This window comes from Oncorhynchus kisutch, linkage group LG1 (assembly GCF_002021735.2).
Source record: "Oncorhynchus kisutch isolate 150728-3 linkage group LG1, Okis_V2, whole genome shotgun sequence".
In the NCBI taxonomy this organism is placed as follows: domain Eukaryota; kingdom Metazoa; phylum Chordata; class Actinopteri; order Salmoniformes; family Salmonidae; genus Oncorhynchus; species Oncorhynchus kisutch.
This window is the reverse complement of record NC_034174.2, coordinates 62,906,097-62,927,613: the sequence shown is the minus strand read 5'-3', so window position 1 is coordinate 62,927,613 and position 21,517 is coordinate 62,906,097. Positions and strand designations below refer to the sequence as shown.

Here is a 21,517-nt window from a genome sequence, read left to right as displayed (position 1 = left end):
TAAATAGATCAACAGGAAATGCACACAGCAGTGAAATAACTCCAGGTGATCATTCCACTGGACAAGTCATCTCACCAACATCTCATCCCATTTGGAAAAAGGTGCTTCCTTCTTTGTGCGCAGGCCTTTATTTGTCACTGAATGACAAGAAACATTTCTGGACAAGACATTTATGTCCTTAGACAAACTATAGTGTGATAATCAACAAATTTGATCAAACCAGTGTCTACTTCACAAAAAAAAAACAAGGCTTCCAGTTTGGACTATTTGCAGCATGGATGGTTGGTTCTTGAGGTTGGTTGAGTAACACATTCTCTATGAGAAGACTTGACTATTGGGAGTTCATTCACCCTAAATGCCCATACGGCAACCTCAGTGCCACGTGCTGGGATGTATGTGTCCTCAACCTCTCCATCATTCTGTAAAACTACCTTGCCATCTGTCTTGAGATAAGAGAAGGGTCTGTCCTGCTGTCTGGCGCTCTGTCTCGATTTGACAAGCTCAAGAGCCTTTACATACAGGGGTGTCTGCCCACGTTTCTTCCTGAGACCTTCCAAGGGGCTGTCCAGGGTGAAGAAACTCTCTCTGTACTGCAATAAGTCTTACAATTCATCACTTCTATCCAACACCTTTACTGACCTGACTAACCTGGAGGAAGTCTATTAATAATTATAGGCTTTCGAGCCTGGACTTTACATCAGACGAGATAGTCATTGAACTGCTCCGAAACCAAAAAGGGAGCTGTTCTTGAGCTTCCTTACTTCTATCGTCTTCAAGAGGAGTTTCTTACATTCCCTAATGCACGTAGTTAAGAAAAAGGAGCATTCAAATGCTTTGAAAACATCTCATCTCGGTCTTTCCCCGCTATTGATGAGGTACAGAAACAGCTTCTGCAGTCTGGTATCAACGGATTAGGTTATTTTCCCCTTGGCGAGAAAAGCATTTCCTTTGTGAGACGGTATATTCAAACTCTCAATCACACAACCTGAATTAGATCACTGTAAATTCAGGAACTACTCCACATCCACAGTCAAAAATTGCTTGGGTATAAAGACAATAATCCTTGTTGGCTTTGGATTTCATGCCAGCATAAACTTAAGTTTGATACATTATCTGAAGAATGTCACCAAGATGAGTTTCCCTTTTTGACAAAGCTGAGCTGGTGTTCTTTCTGATTGACACTCAAGAGACCCGTCACATGGCTGAAGACACTGTCTATGAAATGGCTCAACATAACAAACATCTCAGAGCAGTTCTGTCGTTTCACACATTTGGAGCGGCTGGATTTAGCAATCAATCAAATCACCACTATTGTCGACTTTACATTTAATGGACATGGTCAATTGAGGTTCACAGATTACCAAGCACGTTTTCTATGGCCTGCGAAGCTTGGAGACCATAACACTGGAAGATAACCCAGTTGTTCACGTCAAAGTTCATGCATTAATCCACCTTACTTCCCTAAAGAGTATAGATTCCGGAAACTTTCTCCCTCCAACCAGTGAGTCAGAGAATAGTGTGAATCTTCCCTCAGGGGTTGATGCACATGACAATTTTCTCAGTGTGTTACAACCCATTATCATTGGCAGCGACTCCAAAACCAGGCATGGCCCTTCGACTCCGTGTCCCAACCGTGTCCTTCCAAGACTGCTGGAGGCTGTTCTTCCAATCTGTCGTCAGCCTCGCGGCCAAGACAGAGCGCCTCCTGTGTGGGTCTCACTTTGCCGCAAAGTACTTCCCCCTCCCTGCAGGAGTTTGACTTCCAGTCAAAGCTCTATGCCAAGTTTACGGACATGACTGACCTGAACAGGCTTGTGCAGTTGAGGTATCTGAAGCTGGAAGAACTGGACCTTTACCTGCAGCCAGGGCCATGTTCCACAACCTGACCAGGCTGGAGAGCCTGAACCTTAACGACTGTGGAACCCTAAGTCTAGAGGGCAGCTGGCTGTGCGAATCGATGAGGAGTTCACCACGATGGGAAGCTTCCCAGAACCCCTGACCAGCCTGAGGTACACGCTATTCGCGGATCCTCACCTGTACTGCAGCTGTGACAATGCATGGCTAATGACCTGGGCCCAGAGACAAAAACAAGTCCAGGTCATCTTGTTTCAGGCCGGAGAAGTGGAGCTGACATGCAAGACTGCTAACGATATCCAGAACTTGGAGGCCAACCGGACCCTGGACCTGGGATTTGTCCTGTTCCTTTGCACCTCCATGGCCCTGCTCCTCTTCATGCTGGTGGTCCAGCTGGCCCTCTTCCACATTGTCTGAGGCTGGCTGGAGGAAGGATTGCGGAGGCCCAACCCCAGGTACCGCTATGATGCCTGTGTCTCGTACAGCAGAAAAGACAAGTCCTGGGGCCTCCCTTCCTATGTCTCTGTCTGCACAGCAGGGACTTACAGCTAGGGAAGGACATTGTGGACAACATCACAGCGAGCCTCTACGCCAGCCACCACTTCCTGAGCAGTAACTGGTGCTCGCTGGAGCTGAGACTGGCCACTCTCCGTATGCTGGTGGAGCACAGGGACTTCCTCATCCTGGTATCCTGGAGGACATCCCACATAGGCAGATGTCTGCCCACTGCCGTCTGGCCAGAATGGTCAAGACCAGGACCTACCTGTACTGGCCCCGTCACACAGCCTGCCTTCTGGGACCATCTGTGGACCAAACTGGCCCTTCCTGAACCACAGCCAGACTTACGCAACACACATTTACATCTGTATACCTACCTGTATCACAACAAGAGTATTCAACATTAACAGATTCTTGTTTGCTATTTTGTTGTTATTATCGTTACCTTGCTTTGAATAAACTTCCCGGTTAGAGGGGACAAAAAAAAAAATAGCACTCGTAGAATTTGAACTCTATGGTAGAACTCACCCATCCCTTCTCCCAGGCCTCCTTCCTGGTTCTCCTCTCCGAAGCTGTTAACTCGGCTGGGCTGCGACAGGGCCGGGTGGTGCCCCACCTGGTGGCCCATCTGGGACCTGATGGAATTCCCAATCTCCTCCGGCCCCTCCTCCTCAGTCTCCGGCACACCCCTGTGGGAGGCCATGGCCCCACCAAAGAAGGAGGGGTTGTGGTTGCCGCTGGCGTAGGCTGGGGATAGCTGGGCCGAGTGATGCTGGTTAGGCTGGCCCATGGCCGGACCCCCACCTGGGTGCTGGGTCGGCACCCTAAAGGGGAGCCTGGATACGCCGGGGTACTGTGGGGGGAAGGCCCGACCCACGGGATGGGGGGCAAAGGCCGGGTTGGGGGGCGCCAGGTGGTAATTGAGGGGTCTTTGGCTTGAGTTGTCCTTGCGGTGGAGCATGGCATTGGGGAAGCCCAGTCCGTCCGTCTGAGAGTCCAGACCCCGGCCACCGCCCGGATCACACTCTCCCTGGAGCAGTTGAAAACAAAGTGTGAGCAGGGCTACAATCACATTGCTCATTTAGCCATATAGCAATTCTACAGAATAAATTATACTATATTAAGTTATATACGTATTCATTTATACATGTATCAATTCTAAATTGTTCATTAACTATAAATGGGTTGGTTAGCTGACAAGTTCAAGAAAACGATGTTTCATTCGGGCAGAAGTCTGTGTATTGTTGTGATTCTGGATGGCCAGAAACGATGACAAGAAACTGCCAGGTGGGGAAATCGCAGGTGGCTCGTTTCAGCCAGTTGTATCTTGTTCTTGATACCATGTGTTGTTTTGTGTTTTGACTGATGTCACATTTATGCTAATATGGCTAAAATTCGCTAGCTCGCTAAACAACAATTGCAACGACGTATTTGAGAGAAAACAAGTGCTGATTGTGCAAATGTATTTATGTTTTCAAAAACATTGGAGACTAAATATAGTTTACATGTTGTCAACAATCAAGCCAACCCAGTCTGTTTCGCCCCATAGTTGTACACACGTCGGTTTTGTTGCTAAACAACCAACCACTCTAATATCAATACTTATTTCTGTAAATACGTGAGCAAAACACTCCTCTTTGAAATCATGTATTATTTGAATTATTGCTAAATAGAGGCTTTAATGAAGACAAGTAAAAGTCCTTTCTCATTGTGATAAAGCACCAACTAAGCCCACAGCGTGACTACAGAGCGAGTCAACAACATACCTGTTTGTCCTTCATCTCCGAGGTCTTCCTCTCTGGTGTCTGCAGCCGACTCTGCTCGGACTTTGCACAACCGTCCATTTTACCTGGGGGGGGGGGGGGGGGGGGGGGGGGGGGGGGTTCAAAAATGCAGGCAACTTTTCAGCTACTGTGCTGTGTTTGAGTTACTGTGCTAAGACACCAACTTCACACAGTTTCCACATTAAAGCACTTCAACTTATGTGCTACACACCATTTCTGACGGAATCAGCCTGAAGCTCCTTGTCGGGACTGGTCTGCTGGCCCATGCCCAAGGGGGAGGGGTGTGTGACTCCGCCGTAGGGGATGGGCGAGCCCCGGTTCTGGGCCTGCAGCAGGTTCAGGTTGTAGGCCATGGCCGCCTGGTGGCTCATGATGCGTGGGTCCATGGCAAAGCGGTTCTGGTAGCCGGGCCACGGCAGCTGGATGGGGACAGACTGGACATCACATCAATACGAGTCAATATAAATCCATGCAATACGCCTAGTCAGAGCAGACAGGCTTGATAGGATGCAGGTCAGCTAATTCCAGTGGTGTTCTATTGAAGTTCATTCTAAAATGTTGACTACAGTGCATTCTCCCTGTTAAATCAATTAAAATATCGGTAGAACCAAATAAGTGCAAGTCTAGGGAACAGATCATTCCTAAAGAGTGATCTTGGTACCTAGGCCAATTTATGCAATGATCCCTCTTTCCCCATGGACATCCTGTTAAAATGCATTAAGACTTTCACAACTGACAAGTAAATACATATGCAGGAGATACTGTGTTGAAGAGTGAAAGCAGCTGCCTTGATGCGTCGAGCTGAACTACCGTGCTAGATATTTAAGCATATTGAAGATATTTATTGCTATTGTAAACTGGTTTATATACCGCAACCCCCCAGGAGGTGCCTTATTGCTATTGTAAACTGGTTTATATACCACAACCCCCCAGGAGGTGCCTTATTGCTATTGTAAACTGGTTTATATACCACAACCCCCCAGGAGGTGCCTTATTGCTATTGTAAACTGGTTTATATACCACAACCCCCCAGGAGGTGCCTTATTGCTATTGTAAACTGGTTTATATACCGCAACCCCCCAGGAGGTGCCTTATTGCTATTGTAAACTGGTTTATAATACCGCAACCCCCCAGGAGGTGCCTTATTGCTATTATAAACTGGTTTATATACCACAACCCCCCCCACCCATGTGCAGATGGTCTATGTGAAAAGCAGTGGCTGATGCAGGTCGGAGGAAACAGACAGTGTGTTAAAATATTCATCTGTTTCAGTGAGGGAGAGCAGTTTGATGTTGGATCGGTCTCTGCCACCTGTCAGACCGGCTGGTGAGTGAAACATATCCCTTTATTGCAGTGGATGCAAATTGATTGACAACAGTGAGCAGAAATACAATGAACATTTAAAAAAAGGCCATTTTGAACAAAGCACATTCATTCATCCATATCCCCCCCCCCGCCAAAAAAAAGAGGCATTGGTATGCGAAGGAATGAAGGCTCTCCGATTGTTTGCATGGTGCATATAAACTAACTCCTATATAAATGTATTTATCAAAAAAAAGTATGCCAATAAAATCCTCCTCAAATATAAAGAAAAGGGCCCTGAAAACAGTAAAACAATCTTCTGCTTCCCAAAATGATGAAACAGAAAAAAGGATGCCATGTATCTAATGAGAACATCATTTTAAACAGTCTTCCCCTCCGTGTGTCGACACTTAGCTATTTGCCGTGGCAAATCATACTCCTGATTAAAAAAAAAACAACTCATTCTATCAGCCCTGTGCCATTATGGTTTAATGGGAAAATAAACAGCCTAGGTTGGGTTAGACGGAGAGTTGACTTTCTTTCCATTACTGAACGAGGAATAACGAGCATGAAATATCACCCCGCGGGCCGAGCTGAAAATGTTCAGACTAACAGAAGTCATTATTCTCAATTAACGTGTTGTTCTCTGTCTTGTTTTCAGACAAGGAGGAGACGGACGGAGACCGAGGGCCCAAACACAAAAAGAACATTTTGCAATCAAGCTTATGGGGATTTTGACACTCTATTAGCAATCGTTACGCGCTGCTGAGTTTTCGTTAACAACTCGGCGTAACACCACAGCCCAACTGACAAGTATGAATTAAATGCAGTATTGCATAAGGGGTCCGTGTTTTTTCCTCGACTGATTAAACACGTTACAACCCAAAGAAATCTAGTTTTCTTTGAAACTCAAATAAACAGTGCATTTAGACCAAGAACGAACACCAACTGAAAGACTTGTGTAAGTCAGTGTGTGTGTGCTAGCATGCATAAGAGTGTACGGTACGGCACGCTGTATGCTCTTGCACACACAGTTAACCCCTTCCAACTCCGACTCAAAGTAATACACTTACAAAAATGCATGAATTCAAACCAAAACCAACACATTTGGAGTCTTCACTCAACAATAAACAACTACAATTCCCAGTAGCAGTATACTTACGGGCAGTGGCATGGACATGACCATGTTTCCTCCGTAGACGGCGGGCACGTAGAGGATGCTGGCACCCGTGTGAGGGTCTATCCTCTGCACGGGACTGGGGGACTTGCCCATGCCGCCAGGTGTGCCCCCTAAGGGCGGCGTGAACGCCCGGATGGGGTTGCCCATCAACACCGCGGGGTTGGGTTGAACTGGAGAGGGTTGGGGGAAGAAAAGTTCATATCGGCTAACAATGTGCAACTCTTAGAAGTAGAAGACAATAGTAGAATAGAAAATAAAAGTTCATATCTGCTAATGATTTGCTACTCCTATGTGATATTCATTTCAGCAGTGGCTAGTCTTGTTGCTAAGGATTTTATTATCTAGACCAAATCACTGTTTTGGTCTGTGTTATTTGTGCCTATGCAGACCAAGTTCATTTCCCCATGAGATAATAAGTTATTGTATTTTCAAACAATTGGTACTTAAGATGTGAAAAAGAATACAATACAGTATTAAGTTAAGACAACAACAATTGCATCATGTTGGTCTTCAAGTGTAGACAGCTCCTGTGACGATCTAGCTAGAATGATAATTCCTTGACCCCCAGACAGGGATAAAGAACAGTTAACCTTATAGAAACTGCCACAGTAGATGTGGGCCTAAAGTTCTGCAGCTAATGTCGGGGTGGGTGATGGGGGACAGGATGGTGACGGAGCGCTCAGTTCTGATGCATGATTATGTTGATTATGCTGGCAGTGATTACTGTGATGATAGTAATAACATGTACACTGTTATGACGGTACACTTGGTACGCTTCCCTGTTCTCGTCGCTCCAGCTCTCTGTCTAAAGGGATGGAACAATATGCCTCCTTCCTCCTCCTGTCCATCTCTCCCCTGCTTGCCTGGTGCTTTCTCCATACGGGGTGACTCGATTCATGGTGACAGAGCTCCTACACAGCAGGGTACACTGTGCTCTGTGCTACAGCTCTCTAATAGTGAATATTCACATCCCAGTGGAACGTGAACCATTGAGAAGTGAATCCAATCAATGGAAAATAAAGAAATATGGTGTCCTTCCTGTATTATGAATAACAAGTTGTTGTTTTTGGGAGAAGAGGGAAACACATTGAGTATGTTTGTGGAGAGATGGAAGTTTAAGACTTTGACAGTGCTTCAGCCTCAAACTACATACAGCTAGAGTATGGTGTTCTTGACTTGGCAGTGTTCACCCTTACACTAACTGTGGTAACTGTTTCTGTCTGTGTGCGAGTGGTTTGAATTGTGGATTCGTGTGGACTCCAGAAAGAGTATCCCGAAGTGGATACAAATAGTCAACACTCAGATGATGGAAAGGAAGAGAAAAGATGGACACTCACCAAATCCTTCAGGTGGGAAGTGCTCCGTGTGGTTCGCATGTTGACCTTTCCCCTGGAAGAGAATGAGAGAGAGGGAGGCACCCTTAGAAAGCGCTGGAGCGAGAGAAGTGGAGGAGTGCAAGGCTCCCTATATGAAACGGTGGGCAGGTGTTGGCCCACATATGTCACAATGGCTACATGGTTAACGCTTCCAAAACACTTTAAAAAAGCCAACCCTGTTGAATGTAAAAAGCCAACCCTGTTGAATGTAAAAAGCCAACCCTGTTGAATGTAAAAAGGCAATACCACTCTTAGAGGATAATGCATTCACTGCAGCTCTTGAATATAAAGCCACCGTGCGGATTCATGAGGGAGGCAGCTATAGTAGTCTAGGGCCAGGAGTTTTACCTAACGTGACCGGATTAGGGAAACCGCTGATAGAAAGAATAAGCAATGGGTCAACACATTTCAAACATCCTGCATTTGAGTTCTTCGCCTACTTCTTCGCTTTCATGCGGTCATGAAGTCATGTGGGCAGAAATACTACTGGCCCTAAGATATCAAAACGCCGTAGGTTTCCTATTTTCCCCACTCCTGGCTTCCTTCTTTAAAATCATTTGACCAATTCTGTGCTCATTGAAAAAAATGTCCATCCTACACTGGCATGTCATTTAATAAACTCTTCAGCTGGAACTGGGTGTTCTTTTGCTGTTCTGATGGTCGCACACAGAAGTGCTTCCTTACATTATTACTGTATTAAAAGGCTAGCATACACTACGCACGTTATTCATCAGTTTCTCTGCTAATGAGGACTGACACTAACTGGAGTGCGCAAGCAAACACAATACCCAATTTAGCAGACACTTTAACCCAACGCAACTTACACAAGCATGCACCAATAAGTCTTAATTATCTCTCTCCAGCTCCACTCTCTCTCTCTCTCTCTCTCTCTCTCTCTCTCTCTCTCTCTCTCTCTCTCTCTCTCTCTCTCCATACAGAAGGGAGAGGTAATTCTGTGCCCCCAGGTTCCATTTTAACGCCCTCACATCGTTGGGCCGTATCTATTTTCAAACAACAACAAAGTCTGACATTGATTGTTATGTGACCAACAACATTGAAGTTCTCGATCCAATTTACTTTCGGTGGATTGAAACCTGTTGCATTATTGATGCACGGAGGAATGTACACAATCATCGACTTTAGCGTGTCTTAGCGTAGCCGAGCTGAGGCACGCAGTCCCCCTAGGTGGTGGTGTTAACTGATAACACTTGACATGGTTTCCCTTGGGAGGGATGCGCCTCATGATAGGTTAGATGGCTGGTTTGGGTTCCCTTTATGGGTTTAGACACTCAGGGAATGCTTCTTGTAGTTGAGTTAAACTATTAAAAGTGTGAATCTTTCACTATTAAATATAACATTGCCTAGTTAAATAAAGTCAACGCAGGACAAGCTAGTTAACATGGTTGATGATATTACTAGGTTAGCTAGTGATTACGTGAAGATTGATTTTTTTCTAAAAGATAAGTTTAATGCTAGCTAGCAACTTACCTTGGCTTCTTGCAGCCACAAGGTCCTTTTGATGCTGCACTCGCGTAGCAGGTGGACAGCCTGCCACGCAGTCTCCTCGTGGATTGCAATGTAATCGGTCATTATCGGCATCCAAAAAGGCAGATTACCGATTGTTATGAAAACTTGAAAATCGGCCCTAATTAAAATCGGTCGACCTCTACTCTCAATGTCACTCCTGCCAAGCCAACCTCTGTCACAGGTGCAATACAGTGGCTAATGATAGCTCCATTGCATCTGCCTGGCATAGATCCTTCTAAGTCCATGCCAGGCCAGATGACCAGTGCCACACAGCTAGAGAGGGAGATTGAGACAGAGCTGGAGGAGGACACCTTCAGACCAGGGGACACCGGGTGATGGCAGCAGCATTTCCTACTTAGCAGCCATATTGGACCAGTGATATTGGGAGCTCGGAACGAGTCTACGCAAAGTGACAGCAATGTCAGATGCACCTGGAGGATGAATACCTGATCAAGACGGGCTCACGCGCTCTCACACACACACGGTTATCAGTCAGCTCACACAAGATGGCAAACAAACTTTGTCGAAGAGGTCTGGCCACATTTCTCTGCAGCAGTGTCTCTAGAAGATGCTTTTATCAGCAGCCTTTTAACATACATAAGATAGATTACAACAAGTCTTTTTTTGGTGAGGGCAGAATGGAAAATATACTTTGAGTGTCAACTGTAGCAGACGAGAGGTGAAAATCCCTGTAAGGATGTGTGTGTTTGTCACATGCGAGTATGTGCGCGCGCCTAGGTGCAAGTTGGCATTTGAGTATGTGTACTGTGTATACAAGAATGTATGTGTATGTCATACGATATGGCCAAAATACCATTCGTTTGTGAATAATAAAAAAAGTTAATAGTGCACGGCATGTTTTAAATGTTTTTATTTAACCTTTAACTAGGCAAGTCAGTTAAGAACAACCTCTTATTTACAATGACGGCCTAGGAACAGTGGGTTAACTGCCTTGTTCAGGGGCAGAAGGACAGATTTTTACCATGTCAGCTCGGGGATTCGATCTTGCAACCGGTTACTGGTCCAACTCTCTAACCACTAGGCTACCTGCCGTCCCAAACGGCTTTCTCTTTCCGCTTTATAGCGTTCAACCAAACCAACCAAAAATAAATAATAGGACTAAACTGACAGTGAAGTGATCATACTTGTAGGACTTTCGATAAGAGATTTAAAATCCTCTTTGGTTGACTTCAACTCTGGTACTCAACCAATGGTTTCCATTTGCATAGTTCTTTTTTCTCTTTCACTAGTGGCAGTCAGACAATTTCTGGGGGTCTGTACTCAGTTGTTGACTGTTGTGCTTGCAAGTTAACTAGTAGTTCTCAACTGCTAGCTGTTACTGGCAACAAAAAAACTGATGATTATATGATTTTTTTGAGGCATTACTGAATAATTTAACATTTAATTTGTGACATTAAAACAACGCTATAGAAGGTAAAGTAAAAATCCAAACCGGTCCATGAATGAATACCGATACTTTTTACCGCCCAGCCCTACATGGCAGGAGACAGCGAGGCTTACTACTGACCTTTCTGTTTGGAGTAGTATTTTTAAAAGAGTAAGAGCCTGTAACCAACCCACTGTGTGTGTGTGTGTGTGTGTGTGTGTGTGTGTGTGTGTGTGTGTGTGTGTGTGTGTGTGTGTGTGTGCCAGTATGCGTGCCAGTGTGTGCTATTATGTGTGTTAGCGTGTGTGGAAGTGTGCGCGACGTGTGTGAGATGTGGATATCCACCTCGTTAGACGCAGTGGGCGATAGAGGGGCTTGGCAGCTGTGGTGATTTAGTTCACCTTTATGCCAGTAGCGAGGACCGCAGAAAAACAGTTAACATTTTCACAGGGCGAGACAAAAAAAATACAAAATAAACACTTTCGAAAAGTAAAACACGGTTTTGCGATAATAATAAAAACTACCTAGAGGACTTAGACAGGAAACTACTGTTGCTGCAACCATAAAAAAACATGTTTTTCTTCCAAAAGGCCCGCGAGGGAACCAATTACGTTGTATTGAACTGAAGTTAATTTCATTGAAAATAAGATTCATTCCTTGAGCCCTAAAACCACTGACTACGTGAGTGTACTCTTGTACTACTACCACCACCAAGACAAAGACACTGGATAGCCAGAGCCATGCATCCCTCTCATTAGGGCTGTGACAAAGGCATGGAATTTTAGATGAAGGTAATTGATCAGCCAAATGATTGCATTCCCCCCCACCAAAACACTATATCTAAATCAAATGAGAGCCTTTTTACAACAGCAGTTGTCACAAACCGCTTACACAGAAACAGAGCCTAAACCCCCAGAGAGCAAGCAATGCAGATGTAGAGGCACGGTGGCTAGGGAAAAACCCTAGAAAGGCAGGAAACTACTGTAGGAAGAAACCTAAAGAGGAACTAGGCTCTGAAGTGGCCAGTCCTATCCTATTTTTGTTAAGACTGACATTTTCTCCTCCGCGCTTGACTGCATGTGCTGCTGCAGGAAGGGGGCGTTGCCTAGGCAAACCAGGACTTGTTTGCTACAACAACTTGATTGTATCAGCAACGAGCAACAAAGTTTTATCATGTTGTAGAGGCCATGTTACAGCAGAAACAGACTCAAATGCACAAATGCCCATCAGTCCTGTATTCAATCAGATGTTTGTTTGACACAAAATTATAATAAATAAAAATGTTATGGTTAGTTTATTTCCATGACGGTCTTCATCCATAACTGTCGGTTACACGGTTATAAGGTAATTGTGACAGCCCTCTCTCTCATCACGGTTCACTTAATATACACTTAGTGTACAACACATTAGGAAGACCTTCCCAATATTGAGTTGTACCGCCTTTCGCCCACAGAAGAGCCTCAATTCGTTGGGGCATGGACTCTATACGGTGTCGGAAGCGTTCCACAGGGATGCTGGCCCATGTTGACTCTAATGCTTCCCACAGTCGTGTCAAGTTGGCTGGATGTCCTTTGGGTGGTAGACCATTCTTGATACACACGGGAAACTGTTGAGTGTGAAAAACCCAGCAGCGTTGCAGTTCTTGACACAAAAACCTAGTGCAACAAAGACCTCAATTCACAGTACCTCCAGCCTTCAGTATCCTAGTACATATCCACACCCAAGACCCATAGCCCCAAGACCCAAGTGCCCAGCTGCTCTGCCACCCCTCCCCCGGGCTTAACACACTTACCTTCGGGGGAGACTGCTGCGGTTGCTGCTGCTGGGGCTGCTTGATGGCCGTGTGTCCCTGGGGGTGTGGGTGTTGGTGATGGTGTTGGTGATGATGGGGGTGCTGGGCTGGCTGGGGCCGCAGGGCGCGGGGGATGAACTCGGGCGCCAGCGGGTTGAGCACGTAGGTCTTCTTGAGCTCAAGGGCCTCCAGCTGGGCCTTGATCTGCTCAAAGGTGATGCCGTGCAGGCTGGCGTTCTCGTGGCAGATGGAGATGAACTTCTCCCAGAACTTTCTGTGAGAAGGGAGGAGAGGGAGTGATGAGAGTGGCATGGACATACATGTACTTTATCTCGACTCTCGAACGAGCGGTTGCACACTTGTTCACACGCCAACTTAAGTCATTACTATTTCAAGAAATGCATAGTGCACACACACACACACACACACACACACACACAGACACACACACACCCCCCTTCAGTTTGAAGTCACGTAGATCACATCATTACGCTCTTTTTGTTTACAAAGCCCTGCTCTACAAACTTCCGACTTACCTAACATCACTGTTAAGATTTAAAATGACAAGTTATCAAACCCGTTCACAGGGTTGGTTAACTCTGGAGACTCTTTTAGGTAAATCAACCTGAAATTTCCTTGCACCTTACATGTGGAACGATCTACAACACGCTTTAAAATTTGAGGAATTGGTGCCGCTAGGGCATTTCAGACTGTTATTAAGGGACATCTTTATGGAATAATGTCTGTTTTTTATGATTCTGTTTTGCTTTTCGTGTATTGTTGTGTATAATAACGTGTATTTTAAGGGTGTGCATGAATGTGGAGCTGAATGTGTATTGGGATGCTATACAGGGCTCATCTGGAAAAGACCATGTCAAAATAAAGTTGAAATGAAACAAAAAGTCAAATCTTGCACAGAATCTTCATGTGAAAGGCTCCTACTTTCAGAATTCAATTATTAAACCACCCACTACGGTAGATATGACTCCAAATCATGTAGTGTAGCATAAATGAATAAACCATGGTCCGTTAAAAAAAAGGCCTATTGTAGGCAGCAACACCAAAGCAAATGAAGTTGAAAAGAAATGTCTTTAGTGGGGTTGGCATGTTCATAACATCTCAGTTCTGACGAGTAGACCGTGTGTGTGTGTCTATGATTTGCATGTTTGTGTGTGTGTATACGAGTGTGTACGGAAACAACACAGCTTGCATAATGTCCGGGTGAACAAACATTCCCGGAAATTACTCACAGATTTGCATATTAACTGCAGAACCTGCAACCGAGGGGAAAATAAGCTGTCAGCCCATTAAGGAACAGAGACCGGTCCCTATTCACAACTGTCCCCTATTCACAACTGTCCCCTTTGTGAAATTACGTCATCAAAATGAGACAGGGTTCCTATTCACAACTGTCCCTTACATCACCAGTATGCGACAGCTACAGGTGCTTTCAAATGACACCGCATACTCGTGGCAAACCCAACGAGAAATATTCAAAGAAGGGGTCAGAGTTTGTGACTTGAAAATGACCACATCTAGAGTAGCAGTCTCTATGAAAAAGCATCACTATGACGCAGGCTTGCGAGATTCACTCTACTCCCCAACAGGGTCAGTTCCATTTCAACTCCATTTATTGAGTCAATTTAAAAATCCTTCTAGAATATTAATGGAATTTAATTTTAATTTCTATGAATCTCTAGCTTTACTCTGAAAGCAAATGCAAGGCTTTTGTGCTGGTATCAAATTGAGGGCACCTCACAAGTATGGCTGGTGTGGTACAGTGCTTGTCGCTAATCAGGCGTTAAATCAGCCCCCCCCTGCCCAGACGAGACCACCGCTATCCCATCTCCTCCGATTACTCACGTTTAAGGCATCGCTTCCATGACCCACATCAAGCCCAAACGGGCTGCATGGACGGAGACTACTGTTCTGACTACAATCTGTTCATTCTGAGTTTCAAGCCCAAATTCTATCAATTGCACACAAACCGTAAAACAAATCTGAATTGGTAAGTTCACTGCCAACTTGTTTGTTTATTCAATGTGCATTTACCAAGAGCGCAACTGTATTCCACACGTCAAGTGACACTCAATGTGGATCACGTGAGCAATAACAGAAGTGTCTAAAAAGATAAAGAGAGATCATAACATGCCTGGTGACATTTCACTGTGGAGGGGTATATGTGTATATAGAACTGCTATGGCCGCTCTCTGTAGTCAGACCACTTAACCTTTGTGGCTACCCGCTGGTTTATCTGACAGGCACAGCAGAGTGGTGTGAGTGTGTGTCCAGTGCCGTGTTCTTACCAACATGGGGGGGAAGGGGGGGTCTGTGACATATCGAAAATTAGTCAACGCCCCAATCATCTCTCCCTCTCATGCTCCTCTTACCCACCCTCCATGTGTGTGTCATATGCGTGCTTGAGTGTAAACGTGTATGAGCGAGTGTGTATGCACGTCACACGTGCATGTACTGTGCAGCCTACTCTATGGGGCCATGACCAGCCCACTGGTCTGTTCTTTTTAAAGGTGACAGTATGACAGTCCCCCCCCCCTCTCCAGGCATTAAGACAGTCCATCTAAACAGAGCTTCTTCCTCGTTAGCGCCATTGATTTAACTGGGGGAGACATTTTCTAAACTGCCGCAGCCGGATGCCACAATTGGCTGATGCTCAACAGTTGCCATGGCGACGGGAGAGAGGGGCTGCAGCTGGGGTCGGGGGTGTGTGTGTGTGTAATGGGGAATGGGCTAGCAGAATCTGAAGATGTTTTGAATATGGGGAAAATATTTGGACGTAATCAACACAGAACTAGGCAAAGTGTCGATTTTGGCTTAATTCTATTCAGGGCAGAGATGAGAACTCCTTAGGTCACAAATAGCTGCACCAAATTCAATACCCCCCCTCATATTTCAGTTCCATTGGAGAAAAACTAAACTCCTAAAATATGATTTCTGAAAGTATTGCCCCCTTGACGCACCCCTTCTACAATATGACAGCATTATCAAAACAAACACACCCCAGAAACACAGAACATTGCTGATGTCAACCACTCTGGCGTTATGATATCATCCTAAGCAGACACTCCGCGGGCGTGCATTGGTGAGGGCTTGGGGAGGGTGTGTGAATGAGTGTGGGGCAGAGGTAGGGCGAGCCTGCCTGGCAGGGAGACATAACCCCACTGTGCTACTTCTTCCTGCACAGCTGGCACACTGACTGTGCCCCCCCCCCCCCCCCCCCCCCCCACACACACACACACACACACACAACATATTTACTGTGAGACTTCAGAACATGTATTGGAACATGAAAACAGTGAGATTTCAAACCCAGTCAAGAGCAATACTTCGACGACCAGGACGTGACAAGGGAAAACTCCAGGCCCCGTTTGAATGCTATAAAAACACACCCATCCTTCCTTCATCCCTTAGAGTAATTCACTGATCTAACCCAAATTGATAAGTGTAAGCAACAGTTCTACCATATAGCTGTCGCCAATCATGTCAGATCAGGGATTTCTTCAAGGAAGGATTCATTTAAGTATTCAAAACAGGGCCCTAACCCATGACAACAACACTTCCTGATCTGTTTTTCATACCTGCAGCGGCCCACCGAACAGAGCGCTATGGGGTCTCCCACCACGGCCACCAGGGACTGGGCGCGAGTGATAGCCGTGTTGAGCAGCTTGTAGTTGGACAGGAAGCCGTAGTCCAGGTCCTCCGTCGAGTCCTCCACCAGCTGCTCCTTCCGCTTGATGGCCGTCTGTTTGTGCTTGCAGGTGTGCCGTGTGCGCACAGTGCTTAGGAAGAGCACCCGGAACTGCTTACCTGGAGAGAGTGTGGGGGGGGGGGGACATACAGGGTTTAGACCTTAGTTTTCAGCCATTGAGCAATGAGGAGCTAGTGTGTAGTATGGCAAACGTTAATAGTAATGAATTGCATTCACACAATGCTTTTTCATTAGGTCACTAAGCGCTACTGGTCATATTCAGCTTGCTTGCTTGCTTTCGTGGATATTCATCTTATAGAAACATAATGACTAATTCATTACATTATAACATTCATGTCATGACCCAAAATACGATCCAATTACGTCAGAAATTCATGATAAAGCTTAAGCGTTTGCAATACAAAAAAACACTATTCACACCCTCTCAAACTCCAGGTAGTGTGTGTGTGTGTGCACTGTACACCAACACCACATTGAGAAACAGAGACAGCTGTGTGTTGCGAGACCCGTCCTGATCGCTGCATCTTCTCCTTAATGAGAGAGTTAACGAGCTGGAAGCAGCAGCGTATGGCTGGGAGTGTGTGTGTGAAAGAGAGAGCGAGAGAGTGTGTGTGTGAAAGAGAGAGAGTGTGTGTTGCCAGTGGGAGCATTAGCCTCGTCCCGGAGACGAGAGGAGCTGGGAGATGAGAGACAGACTACGTTAGGAGAGAGGATGTGAAGTGCTGCTGCCAACTGCCCCGGCCCCATATCTCAGACACAGTCACTGAGAGACTGAGAGTCTCAGATGTCGGGTAGAAACGGGAAGGGTCACACTTTAAAATCGCTGTCTCTCTTAGAATGCCAAAAAATAATTTTTAAAATGGGAGAATGGGTAAGTTCCATAGTGAAAGTCCTGTGTATGAGTAATATGGGATTTGATCTTTACAATTCCATTGTGATTGCAGTATTGACATTCTTATTCTATTTGACAGCAAATATGTGCCAAATGGCCGTCTGTGCCATGGGTGACAGTGGAATGTAGTGTCATAAGTTAAATTAAATAAACACAGATCTAATTGTAAGGAAATGGATCAACAAAGTATTCTTCTCACCTTGGACGTTGAGCACCCGTTCCACGCTGACCTCGTGCATCCTCTTCTTTCGGAGCTCGGCGCGGATGCGGAATACCTGGTCGGCGTAGGGCGACACCACGCCGATGCTGCCCTCGTCCAGCTTGCCCCACGCCACCGGCCACTTCTTACGCATCTCCTCCACCCGCTCCACGATCTCAAACACCTCGGGTAACACAGGAGGGAGAGACTGGTTTCAAGTGCCAGTGTTTCTCATAGACCGACATCTCTCCGGGGTGAAGTTTCCCCTAGGTACAGATCTAGGATCAGCTTCCCCTCTCCCAATACTAGCCTTAACCATAAATGGGGGAAATGCTAAACTGACCCAAGATCAGCGTCTAGGGGCAACGTCACCCTACTCCCCAGTCCACGCTGACTACAAGGGGGTGTGCTTTTTCATGGTCCTTTGAGCTGGATAGAAACAATTGTCCTGGAAGGCAGGGCGCCCTGTCTAGCTCTGTTGCCTCCCGCCAAAAACCTTTTCATCTTCTATTGGTGTCAATTGAATCAACACAGGAGACAGTCAATTTTAATCAGGTTTTTGCCATTATTTACGAGTCATCAAAGTACTTAACCAGGGCCTAAAACCATCAAAGAGAAAGCAGAACTAAAGAGAGGGTGGAAATGACAGCTGCTCAAGGGGCCTTTTCAGCCGAGAGAAGAAAAAACTAGGAGAATCCAGACGTCACATCAGCAGACAAACAGGACACACACACATAATCAAGGCAACCTAAACCTATGACATTATGCTAATGTCCCGAGCCGTTTGACACAGGTGCAGTATCATCAAAGGGAGGCAGGGTAATTCCTGAGGCGTCTATGACAGGTTGGCACAGCGCTGTGATAGGACTAGGTCCAATTTAATTGGGCAGCTTCTGTCAGCTGGGTTCAGGGGTCAACTTAGCAAGTTTCCCCTCAGATTTAGCAGAGGCACCTCTGAATTTCAAACTCAGTGACTGGAGTGCCTGGTTTTGAATGCTGGGCTTCATGAGGAATTTTGCATTTAGGTATTTTCCAAATACCTGTCTGGTTGTGAAGTGCAGTAAATAGTATGAGGCATAAGTAATACATCACAGTAATGTTGACTGTATGGGGGCGAGTTTTGTCTGCGTGTGCATTTCAACTCAATTCCATTGAATGATTAACCATTTCAACTCACCATGAACGCACTAATAGCATCAACATTCAATTAACCAATTCATTCTATCGCTGCAGTCCTAAGTCAGTGGCGTACAGGGAATAAAAGGGTTTATACCTCTGCATTGTTGTAGTAGGCCGTGCTGTTCTTCTCCTGGACGTCCTCGCCGCGCGCCGTGAAGAAGGTCAGCGGGTAGAAGTCCTTGTGAGACGGCTGCTTCCCGCTGGCCATCAGCTTCCCATCGTAGAACAGTTCTGACGTGTAGCTGAAGGTCGGTAGGGAGGGTGGGAGACTTAACATCAGTGGGTCAACCCAAATGTCACAGTTGCGACAGGTGTCAGTTGAGAAAGGCATGGTTGAACGGGCGTGCATTGTATATGGATACAGTTGGGTGCATTGTGGCTATTCTCCGACAAAAAGGTGCCATCTGTTTGGTTAGTTTTCCATTCCACACGGTCCTCGCCGTTCCTAGTGACTTTCGAGATTCTTGTAAAGAATGTGCATTCCCAATATAAATGTGTGTGAGTGACAAGCATTTGAAAATCTCAACTATAGAAAATAACAAAACCGCTTTAATAAAGTGGAGAAACCACTTCAAACCCATCGCGTAAGCTTCTTTCATAAACCACCACCTAAACATTTCAGCCTCCCCAGAATTAACATTGTGGTCATGGGACTCAGTGCACATTGGGATTCTATTTCTGTCAACAGCCAAGAGGGACTATCAACTCTGCATAAAATCTCCCATTTTTAAACGATGTTGCTGAGTCGGGGTCAAATGTTATTTCATCCAAACTATTCTAACTATCAATTTCCCACCATCACTATTGCAGTGTTTTTTCATGATGCGTTCACTGTACCGCCCTCCCCTCCCCCTTCTCTCTCTCCATCTCCCCATCCTTCCCCTCCCTCCGCTCTCCTCCTCCCACCCCCCCCTGGTGGTGTGATAAAAGTTCACACCTACCTGATGATAGCTTCGTGGGAGCGGTAGTTTTCACAGAGCAGGATGCGGCAGGGGAACTCGGCTGGGTAGTGCTCGTACAGCCGGTCCAACAGCGACACATGCAGGTTCCGCTCTCGAGAAAACTCGCTGTACACAAACGGACTGAGCTGGAGGGAGGGAAAGGGGAAAAGAGAGGGATGGAGGTAGAGAAGTGAGGGTAACCCAAAAGCATTGAGTAATATAGTCAATTTATTTTTTATTTTGTTTCTTTTCAATGCAACAGGGGTGTGCAGGTGGGTGATATAGCCTGACTGGAGTGGTCTTTTCTGCATTTGTAGTAAAAAAAATACAAAACTGGAGCTGTACATGTTTAGTGGCAATATTTGTTTTGATCCAAATTCATTCTACATCTACTTTGTATTCAGATACTGTACATAGTCTTGTGGAACAGACATCTTGCTGCACTCAAAAAGGCTAAATCAATTTCTTCCGACAGCTCATGTCACGTAGTCTGTGTAGACAACGCAATACTCCAAATCAATAAGTTCCCGTCCAACCGAAAATATTTTGACCTGTGGCTACAAAACCAAAGTGACCGGTATCCTACCATCGGCAGCTACATTTCTGCCGAGATGTTTTGCCATTAGTGTGATTTGTCAAGTTGAATTTGATTAGTCGTATGTACACATGGTATACACTAGAGATCGGCCGATTAGGATTTCTCAACACCAATACCGATTATCGGAGAACAAAAAAAAGCAGGTACCAATTAAAACCGGCCGAGATATATATATATATATATATATATATATATATATATATATATATATATATATATATATAGGTTTGTAATAACGACTTATTTTAAAATAATACATCAATAAAATCAATTAAGTCTCAAACAAATAATGAAACATGTTCAATTTGGTTTAAATAATGCAAAAACAAAGTGTTGGAGAAGAAAGTAAAAGTGCAATATGTGCCATGTCAAAAAGCTAACGTTTAAGTTCCTTGCTCAGAACATGAGAACATATGAAAGCCAGTGGTTCCTCTTAACATGAGAATTCAATATTCCCAGTTAAGAAGTTTTAGGTTGTAGTTATTATAGGACTATTTCTCTATATACCATTTGTATTTCATATACCTTGGACTATTGGATGTTCTTATAGGCACTTTAGTATTGCCAGCCTAATCTTGGGAGTTGATAGGCTTGAAGACACAAACAATGCTGTGCTTCAGGCATTGCGAAATGCTGCTGGCAAACGGAGGAAAGTGCGGTTTGAATGAATGCTTATGAGCCTGCTGCTGCCTACCACCGCTCAGTCAGACTGCTCTATCAAATCATATAATAACACAGAAATACGAGCCATTGGTCATTAATATGATCAACTCCGGAAACGATCATTTCGAAAACAAAACGTTTATTCTTTCAGTGAAATACGGAACCGTTCTGTATTTTATCGAATGGGTGGAAACCCCAAGTCTAAATATTGCTGTTACATTGCACAACCTTCAATGTTATGTCATAATTATGTAAAATTCTGGCAAATTAATTACGGTCTTTGTTAGGAACATATGGTCTTCACACAGTTCGCAACGAGCCATGCAAACCAAACTGCCGCTTATACCCTGACTCTGCTTACACTGAACGCAAGAGAAGTGACAACTTCAGGCATTGATTATATGCAACACAGGATAAGCTAGTTAAACTAGTAATATCATCAACCATGTGTAGTTAACTAGTGATGATCTTAAGATTGATTGTTTCTATAAGATAAGTTTAATGCTAGCAAGCAACTTAACATGGCTCCTTGCTGCGTGCACTCGCGTAACAGGTGGTCAGCCTGCCACGCAGTCTCGTCATGGATTGCAAAATAAAATGGGCATCCAAAAATGCCGA

The 21,517-nt window shown here is 45.1% G+C and overlaps 1 protein-coding gene across 8 annotated transcripts in view; it reads right to left on the bottom strand.

Annotated features, from left to right (window-relative positions):
- Positions 1 to 21,517, bottom strand: part of LOC109888734 (probable helicase with zinc finger domain) — a 61,089-nt gene that overhangs the window by 9,315 nt on the left and 30,257 nt on the right. For all 8 annotated transcript variants that reach the window (XM_031829349.1, XM_031829385.1, XM_031829344.1 and 5 more), the window contains 10 exons: positions 19,639 to 19,784; positions 18,792 to 18,939; positions 17,519 to 17,702; positions 16,297 to 16,525; positions 12,701 to 12,974; positions 7,956 to 8,007; positions 6,601 to 6,788; positions 4,348 to 4,570; positions 4,119 to 4,201; positions 2,881 to 3,382 (listed from right to left, as the gene is read on the bottom strand). In XM_031829349.1, the coding sequence (XP_031685209.1) occupies positions 2,881 to 3,382; positions 4,119 to 4,201; positions 4,348 to 4,570; positions 6,601 to 6,788; positions 7,956 to 8,007; positions 12,701 to 12,974; positions 16,297 to 16,525; positions 17,519 to 17,702; positions 18,792 to 18,939; positions 19,639 to 19,784 (2,029 nt within the window). The remainder of the gene's footprint in view (positions 1 to 2,880; positions 3,383 to 4,118; positions 4,202 to 4,347; positions 4,571 to 6,600; positions 6,789 to 7,955; positions 8,008 to 12,700; positions 12,975 to 16,296; positions 16,526 to 17,518; positions 17,703 to 18,791; positions 18,940 to 19,638; positions 19,785 to 21,517) is intronic.